Source organism: Patella vulgata, chromosome 7, assembly GCF_932274485.2.
Source record: "Patella vulgata chromosome 7, xgPatVulg1.2, whole genome shotgun sequence".
Taxonomy (NCBI): domain Eukaryota; kingdom Metazoa; phylum Mollusca; class Gastropoda; family Patellidae; genus Patella; species Patella vulgata.
Window position 1 is genome coordinate 43,225,360 of NC_065885.2, and position 17,342 is coordinate 43,242,701.

Consider the following 17,342-nt stretch of genomic DNA (forward strand, 5'->3'; position numbering starts at 1 on the left):
TTGAAGCACTCTCATTCTAAGATTAATTATTGTCTGGCGTGACCACAGACTGACCAGCATAGAGCCTACCTATTTCACGTAGACGTTCTACATTTGAAAGGCGCGGCATTTTCTAACAAAGATGAAAATAGCAATTTTAATTTGTTTTTCCAGTTCAAGTTACGTGTGCGTGTTCAGTTTAAGCAAACTTGCATCGATTGACCTCACGAATTTGTGTTTGCACGTGTTTTTCAGGTTTTTCATCTTTATATGCAAAAAAGTCACGTGATCCACGTGACTTTAATTAAAGGCTTCTTACTACTTACTATCGTTAGAAACACTTTCAAATTTATTTGACTTACCAGAAAAAAAAATTTGTTGAAATTCATCAGTGTCAAGTTTTTAATTTGGCTGAGTATATATTAATACTTTATAAATTAACACGTAATTTTAGAAACTCCCACTATTCTGCGATATCAGGTTAGGTTGAAGTGGATGTAAAATCACAGGAACGAACAATGAGGATCCCAACAACATTAGCATTGATATTAAACAGCAATAATAATTTACGCGTTTTTTTCTCTCTCAGTTTGATGTTTTTATTGTTACAGATCTCACAGCCACGTCGTTCCATTTTCAAAATGCACAGTATGTGTTTAGATTGAATTAAAATTGATTGAACAATTATGGTTCAAAATATAGGCTGATTAATTAATTAATGACACATTCCAATGGATAAATACTATGGAATGTTAAATGCATATTTTGGGATTGTAGCTGTGAAGCATAAAATTAAAATTTAATTTCAACAGACACATTATGTTTTTCTTCTATTCCTGTAATGGAATCGCACCAGCAGGTGACTGTCGGGGTTAGTTTGAAGTTGGCTTAGGTTTTAGATTAATCCTATAAAATTAGTTGGCATTACACAAATAGTTACATTCTTGTGGGTATATAAGTACGTGTTTCTGAATTGTTTACACTTTATTTCATTGTGCGAAATTCTTTTTGGATTATATTTGTGCTTTAGGATAGACGTATAGACGAAAGCAGTTAAGTTATTTTTTTATTTCTTCTTATTTTATGTACTTGAAATATTGGGGGTTACATTTTATTTCCGACAAATTAGAATAAATATTATTTTTTTTTGTGCTAGAACTTCTCCATTCCTCATATCGTCCAACGTATCAAGTGACATTAGTTAGTTTGGTTAAAAGTTGATTAGGTTAATATTAAAGGGTTTAAATTCAGGGTTTAGCTAGATCTGACATTGTTCACCAATGGTGACCCGTGCACTCTACAGAAAGTTGGTCTCGACACGGCTAAATGTGCACGCTTCAGTTGCGTGTCTCGAACTGATTTCTGACTACCCCGCACTCTCTTTGAGTCGATAAATAGCCATGGCACGTGCAATTCTCTACAAATATATCAACTATTACAGCCGTAAAAAATCTATTGTTGACGATTTTGAATAGCAGTAAAATTTAGCTTCTTGGTTATTACAGCAGCTTTAGAAATTACGTTTGTTTTATTTTTTAAATTACTTTATCATTAACTGTACCGTTAAGAGCGGCATCTTTTGGTTTAGTACAAATAATATCTCTGAAACACTCGGGTTAGACAGGAACATGATACTAGCAGTAGTTTCATTTTACTTTTACAAGTTTCTTAAAACATTTGTTGAGTTGTCTAAAGTGCTTATTTCTAAATTCAATTTCTTGTTCTAGCTTTTTGTTATGTTTCGTAAAAAAGTAGCCTTGATTATCCCGACCTGTCAATCAGGGGTAGAATGGTCGATAGACTGGTTAAGCGAGACTAATTTCAAAACAAGGGCACGTAACCTATCTTTTACTCAAAAGTGTCTGGATGTTATGGACGACACTTGGAACTAATTTTCAGTCTATTATTTATACATGATTAATGGTCATAGAGTACAACATGATCGTTTATTTATATTAGTGACTATAATTGTGTGAAACTGATTTGAGGCTTGGCATATATATAAATAGTGTGGCGTAATTGTCGAGATATTTGGAGATATTAATTTATGGTGGGTTACCCTACCAATGGGTCTGCTTGATTTATCCGCCGATAGGCGATCCGGTTTGCAAAGGGCGTACGCCGGTCAAGTGACCGTATCGGACCAAATCAAGTAACCCGGCTGATAGACAATATGGCGTCGGATAAGACCAAAATCTTGGTTGGTGCGAGTATTTTGCCTCTGGTAGATCACATCTTGGACAGTGAAGATGATAATGACGACACAGACCGATCGTTATTAGGCTTGGCATCTATGTAAGTGTAATATAACAAGAATGTCAAAATTGAAGGGGACAGATATAAGAATATTCCACCAGACCAGAGAAAATGCCAGCAATATGTTCTTTACCAAAAGTTGAAAATGAATTAGATTTCCAGTAGAATTCCACGCCTACGAAACTCTTCGCACTATTTACGTATAACCATCACTTGCCACAATTGTTTACTATGTTTTCAATCCAAGCTAATCTATAGCAAAATCCGTCGGTGCTTTAATTTTTAACTCATTTAAACCACGGGTTTCAAATACTGTACAACCGTTCTCGCTCTTTCATTGTTGATTGCCCACTTAAATGCAGTTGTATATTGAAGAGCATTGACCTATATATTTCAGATAAATGTGTTTATACATATATGTGTATATATATATACTTCATTAAAATCATCATTTGCTTTGTTTGTAAATGTTTACATTTGCCATTTATAACAGTATTTATGTAAATATTTATATTTTATGTTGGCCTAAGTTCGGATGTTTTGATACAATAAAATCTTATCTTATCTTATTCATTGCTATGTTGACAGCCTAACCAAGTTGCAACAGTGTTTTTGGCTGGAGATTACATGTTAAAAAATTAAATGAAATGATATTTTTTTTCTTGAAAAAAAAAGAGTGTGTGGGGGTGGGGTTGGAGACCCTGTAGCCCCCCCCCCCCTGTTCCGCGATCCCTGATATAATATATGACTGCTGTGTTCATATACTTAATAATAAACAACATCTATTTGAAACATTTTCCATTGTGCAATAATCTACACTTTTAACACAAGTACTCCTATCAATGACTTATATTTTAATTTGTGATAAATAACCCCACAGTATAAAGTAAGGCAAATTCAACAAGTTTAACCGTCTTATTTTAACTATAAATATTTATTATTGTTTAATTTCTCTCACCAGCATCAGAGAAGACCGAGTTAAGACACAGAAATACTTTGAGTATACAATCTCCAGATACCTTCCAGGGCCGCCTTCGGCTCGTCCAAATGTTCGACCATAGTTCAACTAGGTCTCGAACATGCACACCCGAACTTGAAATGGTTAGACTATAGTCGCGACCATGCTTAACCAACCCTTCGAGGTCGGTTGAGGCTGGTCAAGTCAGATTAAAAATGGCGGCTCGCGACAAAACGTGTTGTGTTGGAATTGTTATTTGAAGATAGAACGTATACTACCAAAGTTGCTCCAGAACCTGAAAGTTATTTAACTTCATATAACATATTTAAGTAGGTTCCATGTTATATACTATTCAAAAAAAGTAGGGGATATTTGATTTTGGGGGCATAATACTAAAATATGCAAATGACTACGAAAAAAGTCACTATAGAACCTAACAGAAGAAACATTTCCAGTTACATGTGACGCCCAAACGCACCAATAGCTACCGCATGGAATGCAGGTGATGCTTGGGACCATCATGGGGGTCCAACCCAAGATTTGCACGACTCTGACTTTGAATGTTACAGTCATTGTGGCATTGAATTCCAGGGTGGAAACATCAGTTTAATTGTTTTAGTGACCAGAAAACAAATTTTGATATGCGTCGGCTTACCCAAAATGAAAGGTTACGTGCCCTTGGCATGCTACAGATCGGCACAACACAGGCGGTTGTGGCGCGGACGATGAATGTTTCTCAGTCTGTCATAAGCAGGCTATGGTCCAGATACCGTGATACACAATCTGTACAGGACAGACCACGCTCAGGTCGACCAAGGGCGACAACTCAAGCCCAGGATGATTTATCCGTACCTTGGCCTTGAGAAATCGTGTCATCACAGCAAATCAGATCAGCGCTCGTCTTCAAACAGACACTGGTGTGAGAGTGAGTGGCCAGACGATTCGGAATCGACTGCATAGGGGTCACCTTCGCGCCCGACGTCCTCGCGTGATCCCTTGTTTGAGAGATCATCACATTCAGGCAAGACGTCGTTGGTGTAGGGATCGTCAACACTGGGATAATCGACGCTGGAGCAATGTGATGTTTTCAGATGAGTCAAGGTTCACTGTTGATTTTTTGGACAGACGTAGGAGGGTGTGGCGTCGTCGAAACGAGCGCTTCCAAGACGTTAACGTCATCAGACATGATCGATTTGGGGGTGGTTCTGTTATGGTGTGGGGAGGCATCACTGTTGCTGGAAGAACGGCTTTACATGTTGTTGCAGGGCGTGTTACAGGCCAGTACTACCGGGACAACATCTTGGCAGTCCATGTTGTGCCGTTCGCACGACGTCATGGCCGCCGTTTCATCTTCCAGGATGACAACGCAAGATGTCACAGGGCCAGGATCGTTACAGGTTACCTCCAACAACAGAACATCACCACATTACCTTGGCCAGCACTGAGTCCCGACCTCTCCCCCATCGAGCATGTCTGGGACATGCTTGGACAGAGGTTACGTCAACGTCAACAACGTCCTGCCAATGTCCAAGAACTTGCTGCTGCGTTGCAACAGGAATGGGACAATCTGGACCAAAATGACCTTAGACGTCTCATTAGGAGTATGCCACGTCGGATCAATGCTTGTTTGGCAAACAGAGGAGGATTTACCCGTTACTGACTTGGTTGTGATGCTGTGGTAACTTTGCTGTTTGACCCCGGGTATCATTTTACCCTTATAATGGTCAGTCTGTGCCTTACTTAGTCTAACGATCATTTGGAATAAATCGATGAATGTGAACTTCATTTCATTTTGTCATTTGTTTCTTCGTCAGTTTCATTAGGTGACTTTAATAACACTTAAAAATCAAATATCCCCTACTTTTTTTGAATAGTATATAAAGTGGATAATCATGTTTTATCAATCAATTCGACCAAGACGGGTGTTAGACTAAAATTATGAAAGTGACAGTATTAGGCCTATAGTAAAAATATTTCATCTATTTGTGAATTTTATTTGGAAAAACAGAAACACAAACAAACGATTTTGTTCATAAATACATCAGTTTGATATACATTGTAAATATAAATTATGTAAATAAACTCTGGATATTTTGTTGGTTTGTTCATTTTTTTTTGTCTGGGGATAACTCGGTCACTTACTCAACTCTTGAGTAGATTTCTTGAAATCGTCGTTATCATATTCTTCCTCTGGTATGGCGTTTTCAGCATAGTCGTTGAAAACGTTCCGAGAATTTATCTCCAAAGAATGATGTGGTCATATCAAAGTTCTCATTAAGCAAACTTGCGTTTTCGTTAATTAAAAGGTTTTGTAGCTGTTCATTGAAGATAGTGGCGTCCATTTTGACGACTATGGTCGAACTAGCTTCCGTTCGGGTGTAGTGAACTATACTCTGCCGTTTAGTCGTGACCATACACGCGCACCCGAAGGCTGCCCAGATGAGTTTAAGAGGTTTTTTAAACTTAATGCTACAACAGTTGAGGAACTGTGTCAATTTCTAGCACGTATTCCAAGTAAAGGACTTTCAGTCTGGGAGATCACCAATTCCCTTAGAAAAGAAAGTTTTTATGACATTAAGATACTTGTCATCAAGCGACACAATTCATGACTTAAGTGATAGGTTTAATGTGACTGATTTCACCTTACTCCGTAGCAAGTCACAAGTTATTGATGCACTTATTACTCACCTGCTAAAGAAGTTTATCAACTGGCCAAAATCAAACAACCTTCGGATTCTGGTACAATGGATTTCCCGAATGTAGTTGGAGCGATTGATGGGTCCCATATCGCTATCGCAGCCCCAGCTGAAAACCCCAACTCTTACTATAATAGGAAAGGGTTTCATTCCATTATCTTACAGGCTGTTTGTAATGACGATATGCTGTTCACTGACATTCATGTTGGATGGCCTGGACGTGTACATGATGCAAAAGTACTAAAACACAGCAGCTTGTGGCAATCGGGGTTTTCTAAATGTTTAAATGGCCGTTACCACATTTTGGGAGATGCAGCATATCCGTTAAAAGAATGGCTTCTGGTTCCATCTAGAGACAACGGACATCTTACACGTCAACAAAAAGCATTTAATAAAGCATTTGCCCATACTAAAAGGTCGTTTTCGCAGACTAAAATACATTCATGCTCGGTCAATTGAGACAATTTGTTGCACCATCACCGCAGCATGCATTATTCACAATCTCTGCATACAAAAAAAAGATTATCTCCAGGATTTTTTGGAAGAGAATGCCGACGAAGAAGACAATAATTATAGACAGGTTATTATAGAAAATGATTTACAAGGACAGCTGAAAAGACAGCAGATTACTAACACCTTTTGAGAGTTTTGAAACGGTGTCATTCAATGAGTACAGCTGAAAAGACTGCATATTATTAACTCTATTTAAGAAATAAGATGAGGAAACAAATTCTTTTAACATTTATTATAATGACTTGTAAATAAACGCTAACATAATATTTCAACATTCTAACAAAAAGACTATTTTTGTTTTGTCTTGCAAATATTTTAGGAAACTTATGAGGGTTCACTAAGTTTATAGAACCAAAAAAGGACATAAATCCACTCTGGAATCTGACTAGCACCATAATACATTTAACTTCCGTACATTTAATTTTTGTAATTTGAGACAGATTTTCAAAAAGAATGTTTACACTAGTATCATATATGCTAGCTATACACCCGTGACTTAAACATTATAAAAGTCCTACTTTTCATTTTCATATATTAGCATACGAAAAAGGTAGCCATAGAGAAATAATGGAAAACCAGGAACTTTGAGTTTTAAGATGAACAACCCTCCAAACTGATTATAATCAGTCTAGCATATTTGGAATTCTCAAGTAATTTTAACCCTCTGTGGTTACAAGAATTTAGATGGCAGCTTAGAGCTCCAACTTAGATGCCTATTATTTCTTTTGGGTGACCTAATATATTCACATTTGAAAACAGAGTTGCCAGAGCAAACTTTGATAATTTTCATCAATATAATTAAATTCTGGTAAAGAAAATCTAGTTCTGTGAACTCACTGAATATGTTATTCTTAACTCTTAAACTTAACAAATGCAATTGCAATTATCATGTCTTAAAATAAAAATAAACGAGTATCTCTCCCAGTATTACAAAAACAATAATAATGATATCTCCCAGTATCACATAAAAAATAATGAAAATGTCTACATGTATAACATAAACAAGCGCTTGCCATGCAAGATATGCCCACAATTTTCATTAAGTTATGGTCCGATTATCAAAAGGAACCAAGATCTCTTGGAGACCAATATCTAAAGGTCCATCAAAGTCGAACTCAAAGGTCATTAGGGTGTTATGGTAATATATACTATTCAAAAAAAGTAGGGGATATTTGATTTTTAAGTGTTATTAAAGTCACCTAATGAAACTGACGAAGAAACAAATGACAAAATGAAATGAAGTTCACATTCATCGATTTATTCCAAATGATCGTTAGACTAAGTAAGGCACAGACTGACCATTATAAGGGTAAAATGATACCCGGGGTCAAACAGCAAAGTTACCACAGCATCACAACCAAGTCAGTAACGGGTAAATCCTCCTCTGTTTGCCAAACAAGCATTGATCCGACGTGGCATACTCCTAATGAGACGTCTAAGGTCATTTTGGTCCAGATTGGTCCCATTCCTGTTGCAACGCAGCAGCAAGTTCTTGGACATTGGCAGGACGTTGTTGACGTTGACGTAACCTCTGTCCAATCATGTCCCAGACATGCTCGATGGGGGAGAGGTCGGGACTCAGTGCTGGCCAAGGTAATGTGGTGATGTTCTGTTGTTGGAGGTAACCTGTAACGATCCTGGCCCTGTGACATCTTGCGTTGTCATCCTGGAAGATGAAACGGCGGCCAATGACGTCGTGCGAACGGCACAACATGGACTGCCAAGATGTTGTCCCGGTAGTACTGGCCTGTAACACGCCCTGCAACAACATGTAAAGCCGTTCTTCCAGCAACAGTGATGCCTCCCCACACCATAACAGAACGACCCCCAAATCGATCATGTCTGATGACGTTAACGTCTTGGAAGCGCTCGTTTCGACGACGCCACACCCTCCTACGTCTGTCCAAAAAATCAACAGTGAACCTTGACTCATCTGAAAACATCACATTGCTCCAGCGTCGATTATCCCAGTGTTGACGATCCCTACACCAACGACGTCTTGCCTGAATGTGATGATCTCTCAAACAAGGGATCACGCGAGGACGTCGGGCGCGAAGGTGACCCCTATGCAGTCGATTCCGAATCGTCTGGCCACTCACTCTCACACCATTGTCTGTTTGAAGACGAGCGCTGATCTGATTTGCTGTGATGACACGATTTCTCAAGGCCAAGGTACGGATAAATCGATCCTGGGCTTGAGTTGTCACCCTTGGTCGACCTGAGCGTGGTCTGTCCTGTACAGATTGTGTATCACGGTATCTGGACCATAGCCTGCTTATGACAGACTGAGAAACATTCATCGTCCGCGCCACAACCGCCTGTGTTGTGCCGATCTGTAGCATGCCAAGGGCACGTAACCTTTCATTTTGGGTAAGTCGACGCATATCAAAATTTGTTTTCTGGTCACTAAAACAATTAAACTGATGTTTCCACCCTGGAATTCAATGCCACAATGACTGTAACATTCAAAGTCAGAGTCGTGCAAATCTTGGGTTGGACCCCCATGATGATCCCAAGCATCACCTGCATTCCATGCGGTAGCTATTGGTGCGTTTGGGCGTCACATGTAACTGGAAATGTTTTTTCTGTTAGGTTCTATAGTGACTTTTTTCGTAGTCATTTGCATATTTTAGTATTATGCCCCCAAAATCAAATATCTCCTACTTTTTTTGAATAGTATATTTAAACCGAGATCTCTGGGATACAAATCGATATTTAAAGTTTCCTCAAATTAGAACTGAAACGTTATTAGTGTGTTATGGTAAAATATTTAACCGGTTTTAAAAAATGTGACCCCTAGAGGTACCACAAGCTAACAATGCGATTTTTTTACAATCAGGGGCTATAATCCATGGAGTTATAAAAATAATGACGATCTACCAGAAGCTAAAAATGCAATTTTTTAGTGCAATCTGGGGCCATGAAGTTATAGTCTGACCCATGCCAATATCAAAGGGAACCAAATAAAAATTATGATCTGTAAAAAAGTCTACAAATAAAGTGTAGACAGACAACTGGACGGACACATGTGACGACAATATAAGTCTACTTGAATATTTGGGCATATAAAAATATCACACAAAAAATAGAGAGTATCTTCCTCAGTATAAAAAAAACAGAGAGTATCTTGTTCTGTATCACATACAAAAATAGAGAGTATCTCCCCCAGCATCACATAAAAAGATAAAAAAGGATCGCAGAGTAAACATCTGCGGTATGGAATTAGGTCACGAAAAATGATTAAATTCAAAGTCTGTCACTGTAAAGTGTAGACAGACAACTGGACGGACACATGTGACGACAATATAAGTCTACTTGAATATTTGGGCATATAAAAATATCACACAAAAAATAGAGAGTATCTTCCTCAGTATAAAAAAAACAGAGAGTATCTTGTTCTGTATCACATACAAAAATAGAGAGTATCTCCCCCAGCATCACATAAAAAGATAAAAAAGGATCGCAGAGTAAACATCTGCGGTATGGTATTAGGTCACGAAAAATGATTAAATTCAAAGTCTGTCACTGTATTTTTATTTTTTGGCTACGTCCTTCAATACACCAACCAAATAGCTCCATCTTCTCACTGTGTCTTTTCTTGGCCTCGGCCTCCCTTTTCTCGAAGTTAACTTCCAAATAATCCAGCATATGATCAATTGATCTTTTCTGATTCTTCTTCTTCTTTGTAGAGGTGTCACCTGTCAAAATATGTTAAGAAAATATTTTAAATCAAGGTTATACAAATGTATGATCAGTTCACAGGTTTGTCGGACAAGGGGAAACAAATGGTATGGAAGGTCACAGAACGCTAAATATCAATAGGGTTCGTCCCCTTATGACTACAATGCTTCACACCAAATTATGTTGAAAACTAGCCTCTATCATGTTCACAAGCCAATTGTTGACGGACAGACGGGCTGACGACTATAGTATATACGCCCAAAAACAATATATGGGAGAAAAATCGTTTCTAATAATACAGCTCAGATTGACTGACACAAATTATGCATCTGGAACATTAAGCCGTGAACATATACTGTACTTTCTATTTCTGGGCAAAAACCTCGCTTTGTGCTATGATATGGTTTGAAATTTATATCCACTTCTTGCCCATTTCTTCACCCTTCAATGCCTCTTGAACAGTAAGAAGATGTAGATGGTTGATCTTGATCTTTAGGTTTCACTTCCAGGTCTTCCAGATTGCCTGAGTCAATGGTAAAAGTCGGTCTCATATCGGGCAAAGAATCAAACACAGATTCAACTTCGGACAGATCATCTTCAGAGGGTGGTGATTCACCAAATTTCTTCATTTTTTTCTTGTTTCTGTCATATTTCTGTTTTAGAGATTTTACTTTTAAGCGGCACTGCTCAGCATTAAAATTGTAGCCATATTCATTAACCTTCAGTGCAACTGTCTTCCATTTACATTTCTGGGGTTTACCGGAGTCTACTACTTTAAATATGTGCAGTAAGAGCTTTTCTGTTGTGTCGTTCCACAGACTTGGATTGCACTGAAAAAATAAAATAAAACCTGCTTAAAATGTTGGCAGTCTACTTACTAAACACCTTGAAAAGATACTGAGGTGGATAGAGAACAATCTAGTTAGAACCAGACTAAGATCGGGTACAAAACTTCCCTTCATCGTTTGTGATGAACTCTAACCTGTGTCACATCAAAGAGTACGCGTGTGTCTATAACCTGATAATGTTACAGTGAATGATCAATTGGGCACTTGCAAGATCTTGCAAGCTGATCTGTGATTGGATGTCGATCAGACATTTTGGCCTACTAAGGTGGATAAAGAACAATCTGGTTAAAACCAGACTACAAAACTTCCCTTCATCGTTTGTGATGAACTCTAATCTGTGTCACATCAAAGAGTACGGGTGTTGAAGGTAGTGATCGACAGTCGTTGGCCCGTTGCAACTACCAGGGACCAAGATAATACCACCCCGCGCCCCCGATGTGTCTTAGACGCACCGATAGAGTCAGAGGCTCCGGTAGTGTCAGAACAGGTTACGGACTCAAATTATTCCCCGACTGCGAGTGAAGTGGCAACGGACGAAGTTGCCGTCATTCCGACCGATCTTCCCGAAGCCAGTGACAACGAGGACGTTCCAGCTACTCACCCCGATGCGGAGAGTAGTCCAGAGATAGCCTCTTGCACAAGACACCACAGACAAACTCTTCCGATTATGTCCTCTAGTAGCGAGGATGAGTCTGAAAGCGAGTCGAACTGAACAATCCCCAGACAAGGCATTTGCTGAAGGGCGATACCTATAGGGGGACAACTTGTGTTGGTCTCATCCGTAGGATAAGAAAGTCTGCTGGTTTGTGCCTGGAGCACAGAAGAGGGCAAGGGCGACGCTCACTTGTTTTCCCTTTTAAGCATATAATGCGGTACTAGGCCGAAAAAAAGAAAGAAGCGCGACAATAAAGGTAAATCAAGTTGCAAAATTACTCGATTTCATTCAAAAGAAGCACAATATGGGCACGAGTACAGCAAACCCGAAGTGCCTGTATCAGCAAGACACTTTTTTTTGATTATTTTGATGGGCTCGCGCACGACCTCGATGGCAAAGGGAATGGATGCAGCAAATCTCAAAGTGAATTGTCACTAAAGACAACCGAATTCCACTGTCTTTGAGTAAATCTTATGTGTCTTGTGGCCCACAAGTCGGTTACGGCGATGAAGAGGTGTCAATATTGGTCCATTATAGGGTCTCCGAGCTCGAAGACCAGCAGCCTGCAAGCGATTTCGAACAGTTTGTGCAGTGACAAATCTGTTTCTAAGATGACAGAAGAGGGCAAGGGCGACGCTCACTTGTTTTCCCTTTTTAAGCATATAATGCGGTGCAAGGCCGAAAAAAAAGAAAGAAGCGCCACAATAAAGGTAAATAAAGTTGCCAAATTACTCCATTTCATTCAAAAGAAGCACAATATGGGCACGAATACAGCAAACCCGAATGCAAGACACTTTTTTTAATTATTTTGATAGGCTCGCGCACGACCTCGATGGCAAAGGGAATTTATGCGGCCTGCAAGCCGTAGTTATCACATTTCCCATCCGGATTTTAAGGAACACGCCAAGGTTTTGCTCGAAAGATTGGCGGTGATGGTCAAAAACAACCACAGCAGGATATCCGTTGCACACACGCAGCGGCAAATCCAACATCAGACTGAAGGGGTGCAATACGACATTGCTGCGTTGAGGGAAGAGTTGGAAAAAAACGTTGAAATTAACGATCGATTGACCACAATTAGGGACAAATTGACGCGCAGTGGTGGTCGAATTGATAATCAAAGCGACTTCATTTTTTCACGAGATACTTGTTCAACCATCTTCAGATGGCTGGCATTCAAAGGGTATCGATGTCTGAGGGTCTGACCGTGAGGGAGTTTCACAACGCCAAGAAATGTTTGCCGGAAGAGGGAGATGATATGCTACTCACAAAAACGACAATCGAAATCCTGGTAAATTTGTGATCCCGTCGGAGGTGCATCGCTTGATGGACTTCTATACTCAGCCAAATTAAAAACTTGACACTCGGGATTTTTGGGACTAGATTTTTAATATTTGGTTTAAGGCAACTTTTTTAGTGTTATGTTGTGCACATACGACCTTGACATCAACAGAAAGCAAGAATACGTCTCACCGAAAGTCCTTGAAATTGATAACGTTCGTGATGTCACAGTACCCCCCAAAATAAAATTCACAGACTTGGGGAACAATCGGAATAAAGTGTTTAGAAACGGTTGTGGCCTCCTCTAGCATCTCGTACTGTCACACAACGTCTTCTCATGGATCTCAGAACATTAGTAAACACTACCCGAGGAAGACGTCGCCACTGCTCAGCAAGAGCATGTTGAAGGTCCTGCAACGTCAGTGGTGGATTCACTTGCTGACGAACACGTCGACCCAGTTCGTCCCAGATCTGTTCAATAGGATTAAGGTCGGGGCTAAGCGACGGCCAATCCAGGACTTGGACACCATGTCTCTGCATAAACGGAAGAAGAACAGGTTGCAAAATCTGATCCCTGTACTTGGACAGCATTTAAGTTCCCTTGGACAACAACAAGAGGAGAACGTCCATGTGGACAAAAAGAACCCCAAACCATGACGCTGCCGCCACCAAATCGGTCAACTTCTCTGACGCATACTTGAGCGTAACGTTCACCTCGTCTGCGATACACTCGGACCCTGCCATCGGCAAATCTCAAAGTGAATCGAGATTCGTCACTAAAGACAACCGAATTCCACTGTCTTTGAGTAAATCTTATGTGTCTTGTTGGCCCACACAAGTCGGTTACGGCGATGAAGAGGTGTCAATATTGGTCCATTATAGGGCCAATTGTTAGTAATGAAATTCAGTCAGCCGCTATTGCTAAAGTTAATCCTAATTATAATTTTAACCGTGATCTTTTACAGTCTCTTAAGAGACCTCAAATTGATGTCAAAAAATTTGGAGGTGATCCAATTGAGTAGATGATATGCTACTCACAAAAACGACAATCGAAATCCTGGTAAATTTGTGATCCCGTCGGAGGTGCATCGCTTGATGGACTTCTATACTCAGCCAAACTAAAAACTTGACACTCGGGATTTTTGGGACTAGATTTTTAATATTTGGTTTAAGGCAACTTTTTTAGTGTTATGTTGTGTACATACGACCTTGACATCAACAGAAAGCAAGAATACGTCTCACCGAAAGTCCTTGAAATTGATAACGTTCGTGATGTCACAGTACCCCCCAAAATAAAATTCACAGACTTGGGGAACAATCGGAATAAAGTGTTTAGAAACGGTTGTGGCCTCCTCTAGCATCTCGTACTGTCACACAACGTCTTCTCATGGATCTCAGAACATTAGTAAACACTACCCGAGGAAGACGTCGCCACTGCTCAGCAAGAGCATGTTGAAGGTCCTGCAACGTCAGTGGTGGATTCACTTGCTGACGAACACGTCGACCCAATTCGTCCCAGATCTGTTCAATAGGATTAAGGTCGGGGCTAAGCGACGGCCAATCCAGGACTTGGACACCATGTCTCTGCATAAACGGAAGAAGAACAGGTTGCAAAATCTGATCCCTGTACTGGACATCATTTAAGTTCCCTTGGACAACAACAAGAGGAGAACGTCCATGTGCACAAAAAGAACCCCAAACCATGACGCTGCCGCCACCAAATCGGTCAACTTCTCTGACGCATACTTGAGCGTAACGTTCACCTCGTCTGCGATACACTCGGACCCTGCCATCGGCAAATCTCAAAGTGAATCGAGATTCGTCACTAAAGACAACCGAATTCCACTGTCTTTGAGTAAATCTTATGTGTCTTGTTGGCCCACACAAGTCGGTTACGGCGATGAAGAGGTGTCAATATTGGTCCATTATAGGGCCTCCGAGCTCGAAGACCTCGCATTTTACCGCGTTGTGGGTAGAAGCCAGGCGGCATTTGAAAACACTCGAATAATGAACAATGTTATCAACAGCAGTTCAGCGCCCAGGTGGCGACCCCATTTGTTGTGAACTCGGGGACTAGTTCATCTGGAGTCATGGCTGTCGGCGATCCACGCGAAGTGAACTCGGAAGCTAGTACAACTGGTGTTGGCGTCTCGGGCCCTGGTGTCAGAACAATATCCGTCAGATCCGTCTCCATCGTCGGTATGTTCATTCCCTTCGGTATCGTCGGTTTGGTCAGATGTGATGTCGCTTGATGACATAGTCAAGATACTGCACGGAGCCCTATTTCAAGGCATATCCCGCTGGTCCCGACGAGTCCGTACCCACCAAGGCAATGGCAGGTACACTTTTCAAGGGTACGGATTTTTCAGCAAAGTTGATGAGGAGCAAAAGAAAAAGACGGTAAAAGATACATTATGGGAGATATTAATAGAGAGTTGGCCATTCTTGCTATAACAGTTCAAAATATATGATGAAAGAAGAATGTATTGAAAATTTCAAATTACTTTATTCTGAACAAAGTTATCACTATTGTAATTTTTAACTAGAAATGGGAGTCAACTCTCTCTTCACCGTCTCTGAGAATAGACAATCGTTTGATTGACAGGCGTTAACTTCACCTACATAATCTCGATTATCAAGTAACGTTTTCAATGGCTGTGGTTTGAGACGGGGTTGCAATTCAATTCGTATCACTCATTGACCACTGCTGAGGCATTTTACCGCGTTGTGGGTAGAAGCCAGGCGGCATTTGAAAACACTCGAATAATGAACAATGTTATCAACAGCAGTTCAGCGCCCAGGTGGCGACCCACTTGTTGTGAACTCAGGGACTAGTATGTAGACTTCACACAAAAATGACCCTAAAAGAAATGACCATTAACGCCTCTCTAGTAGGTCTGGGATGTACGGCTTTACGTACATCCCAGATACTAAGGACGTATTACGTAATTATTCGCACGAGTTTTTTTGGTATGTTTTTGATGTTGTCAAACGCGCTGGTCTAGTTCCAATTGAAATTTATAGTTTTGGTAGGACACAATTTTGTATGTAAACTAAATTTCTGTAAAAAAGTAGATAAAACACCCCTAATGTGGCTAAACTTTCCTTCCAACTAAGTCATATATTGAAAATCTACAAAATCCAGTTCTCGGTATACTGATATATCATTGATCAGAATTCGACAAGAGCAGTATTGTTAGAAAAACAGAAATTGTTAGAAAAGAGACAGCAACTAGAGAAAGAGAAATTAGAGATAAAACTACGCGAAGAAAAACTAAATCTAAAGACCGAAGTGGCTATCGCAGAAGCAAGAACTAATGTTATAGATCGTGAACTTTCAAAAAAGGGTTCTTTACACTCCTGTCAAACTTTATGTTAAACAATTACATGTCAATTTAAGCAACTCGAGTGGTGTTCCAAATTTTGTAAGTAACCAAGATTGTAAACCTTTAAAAAAGGACTCTTCATACACTTGTCAAACTTCTGATAAGCAATTAAGTGTCAATCTAAGCAACTCAAATGGTGCTTCAAATTTTGTTAGTAATGAAATTCAGTCAGCCGCTATTGCTAAAGTTAATCCTAATTATAATTTTAACCGTGATCTTTTACAGTCTCTTAAGAGACCTCAAATTGATGTCAAAAAATTTGGAGGTGATCCAATTGAGTATAATAGGTTTATGAGACAATTGAATTCCAATGTTTTGATATTCTGTGACAATTTTGAAGACAGGCTTAATATTTTAGAAAATTATACTTATGGTCAACTCCACCGCATTGTCTCTGGACTCAGTTATCTTAATGCTGAGATAGCCTTTAATTCTGCCCTTAGAGAATTTGATGAACGCTATGGTGATACGGATATTATTGCTTCAGCCTTTGTTAACAAAGCATTAAAGTGGCCTTCTATCAAATCTGATAATGCAAAATCATTGGACGAATTTGGTATTTTCTTAACAGAATGTTTAAATGCTGTCAAAAACATTAATTCTGTAAAAATCTTAGATTATGCTGAGAATCTAAAGCAATTAGTCAGTAAGTTGTCTTATTATCTTCAAGATCGGTGGAGAAATGTAGCTTTAAGGGTTAAGGATGCTAATTGTATTCCCTCTTTTGAGGATTTAGATTTAGTTTATCCTCGAAGAATCTAGAAAATTATCAGATCCTATTTATGGTAAAGATGCCATGCAGGCAATTTGTTCCCCAGTACAACCCCCCAACTTCAGAGGTCACAACACTTTAGTCAAGCACCACAAAGACAGAGGTCTAAGAATTTTCATTAGAAACTCATATGTCACTATTGTGGTGAAAAACATTTTATTAATGATTGTGGTATTCGTGACGAAGACCTTTGCTTCGGTTGTCTTAAACCTGGACATCAACGTTATCGATGTTGGTATAAATTAGACTGTGTTAAGTGTAATGTAAAACATCCAACCATATTGCATAATGATAAAATTGGGGCAAAGGGTGGTTCT

At 39.5% G+C, this 17,342-nt stretch overlaps 1 protein-coding gene and 1 pseudogene across 1 annotated transcript; one reads left to right on the forward strand and one right to left on the reverse strand.

Annotated features, from left to right (window-relative positions):
• The first annotated feature begins 5,631 nt into the window (after nt 1-5,631).
• On the forward strand, nt 5,632-6,532 carry LOC126827967 (uncharacterized; annotated as a pseudogene).
• Nucleotides 6,533-9,924: 3,392 nt separating this feature from the next.
• Nucleotides 9,925-12,745, reverse strand: LOC126827966 (uncharacterized). Its single transcript, XM_050557549.1, has 3 exons — nt 12,734-12,745; nt 10,607-10,913; nt 9,925-10,100 (listed from the first exon to the last, which is right to left on the reverse strand). The coding sequence occupies exons 1-3, from the start codon at nt 12,743-12,745 to the stop codon at nt 9,925-9,927; spliced, it is 495 nt and encodes a 164-aa protein (XP_050413506.1).
• Nucleotides 12,746-17,342: the final 4,597 nt, after the last annotated feature.

Excerpts from the sequence above, each read along its gene's own strand:
- LOC126827966 (XM_050557549.1), bottom strand. Across the intron at positions 10,101-10,606 it reads GACTTTTACCATTGACTCAG|GTGACACCTCTACAAAGAAG; the intron begins GCAATCTGGAAG and ends ATATTTTGACAG.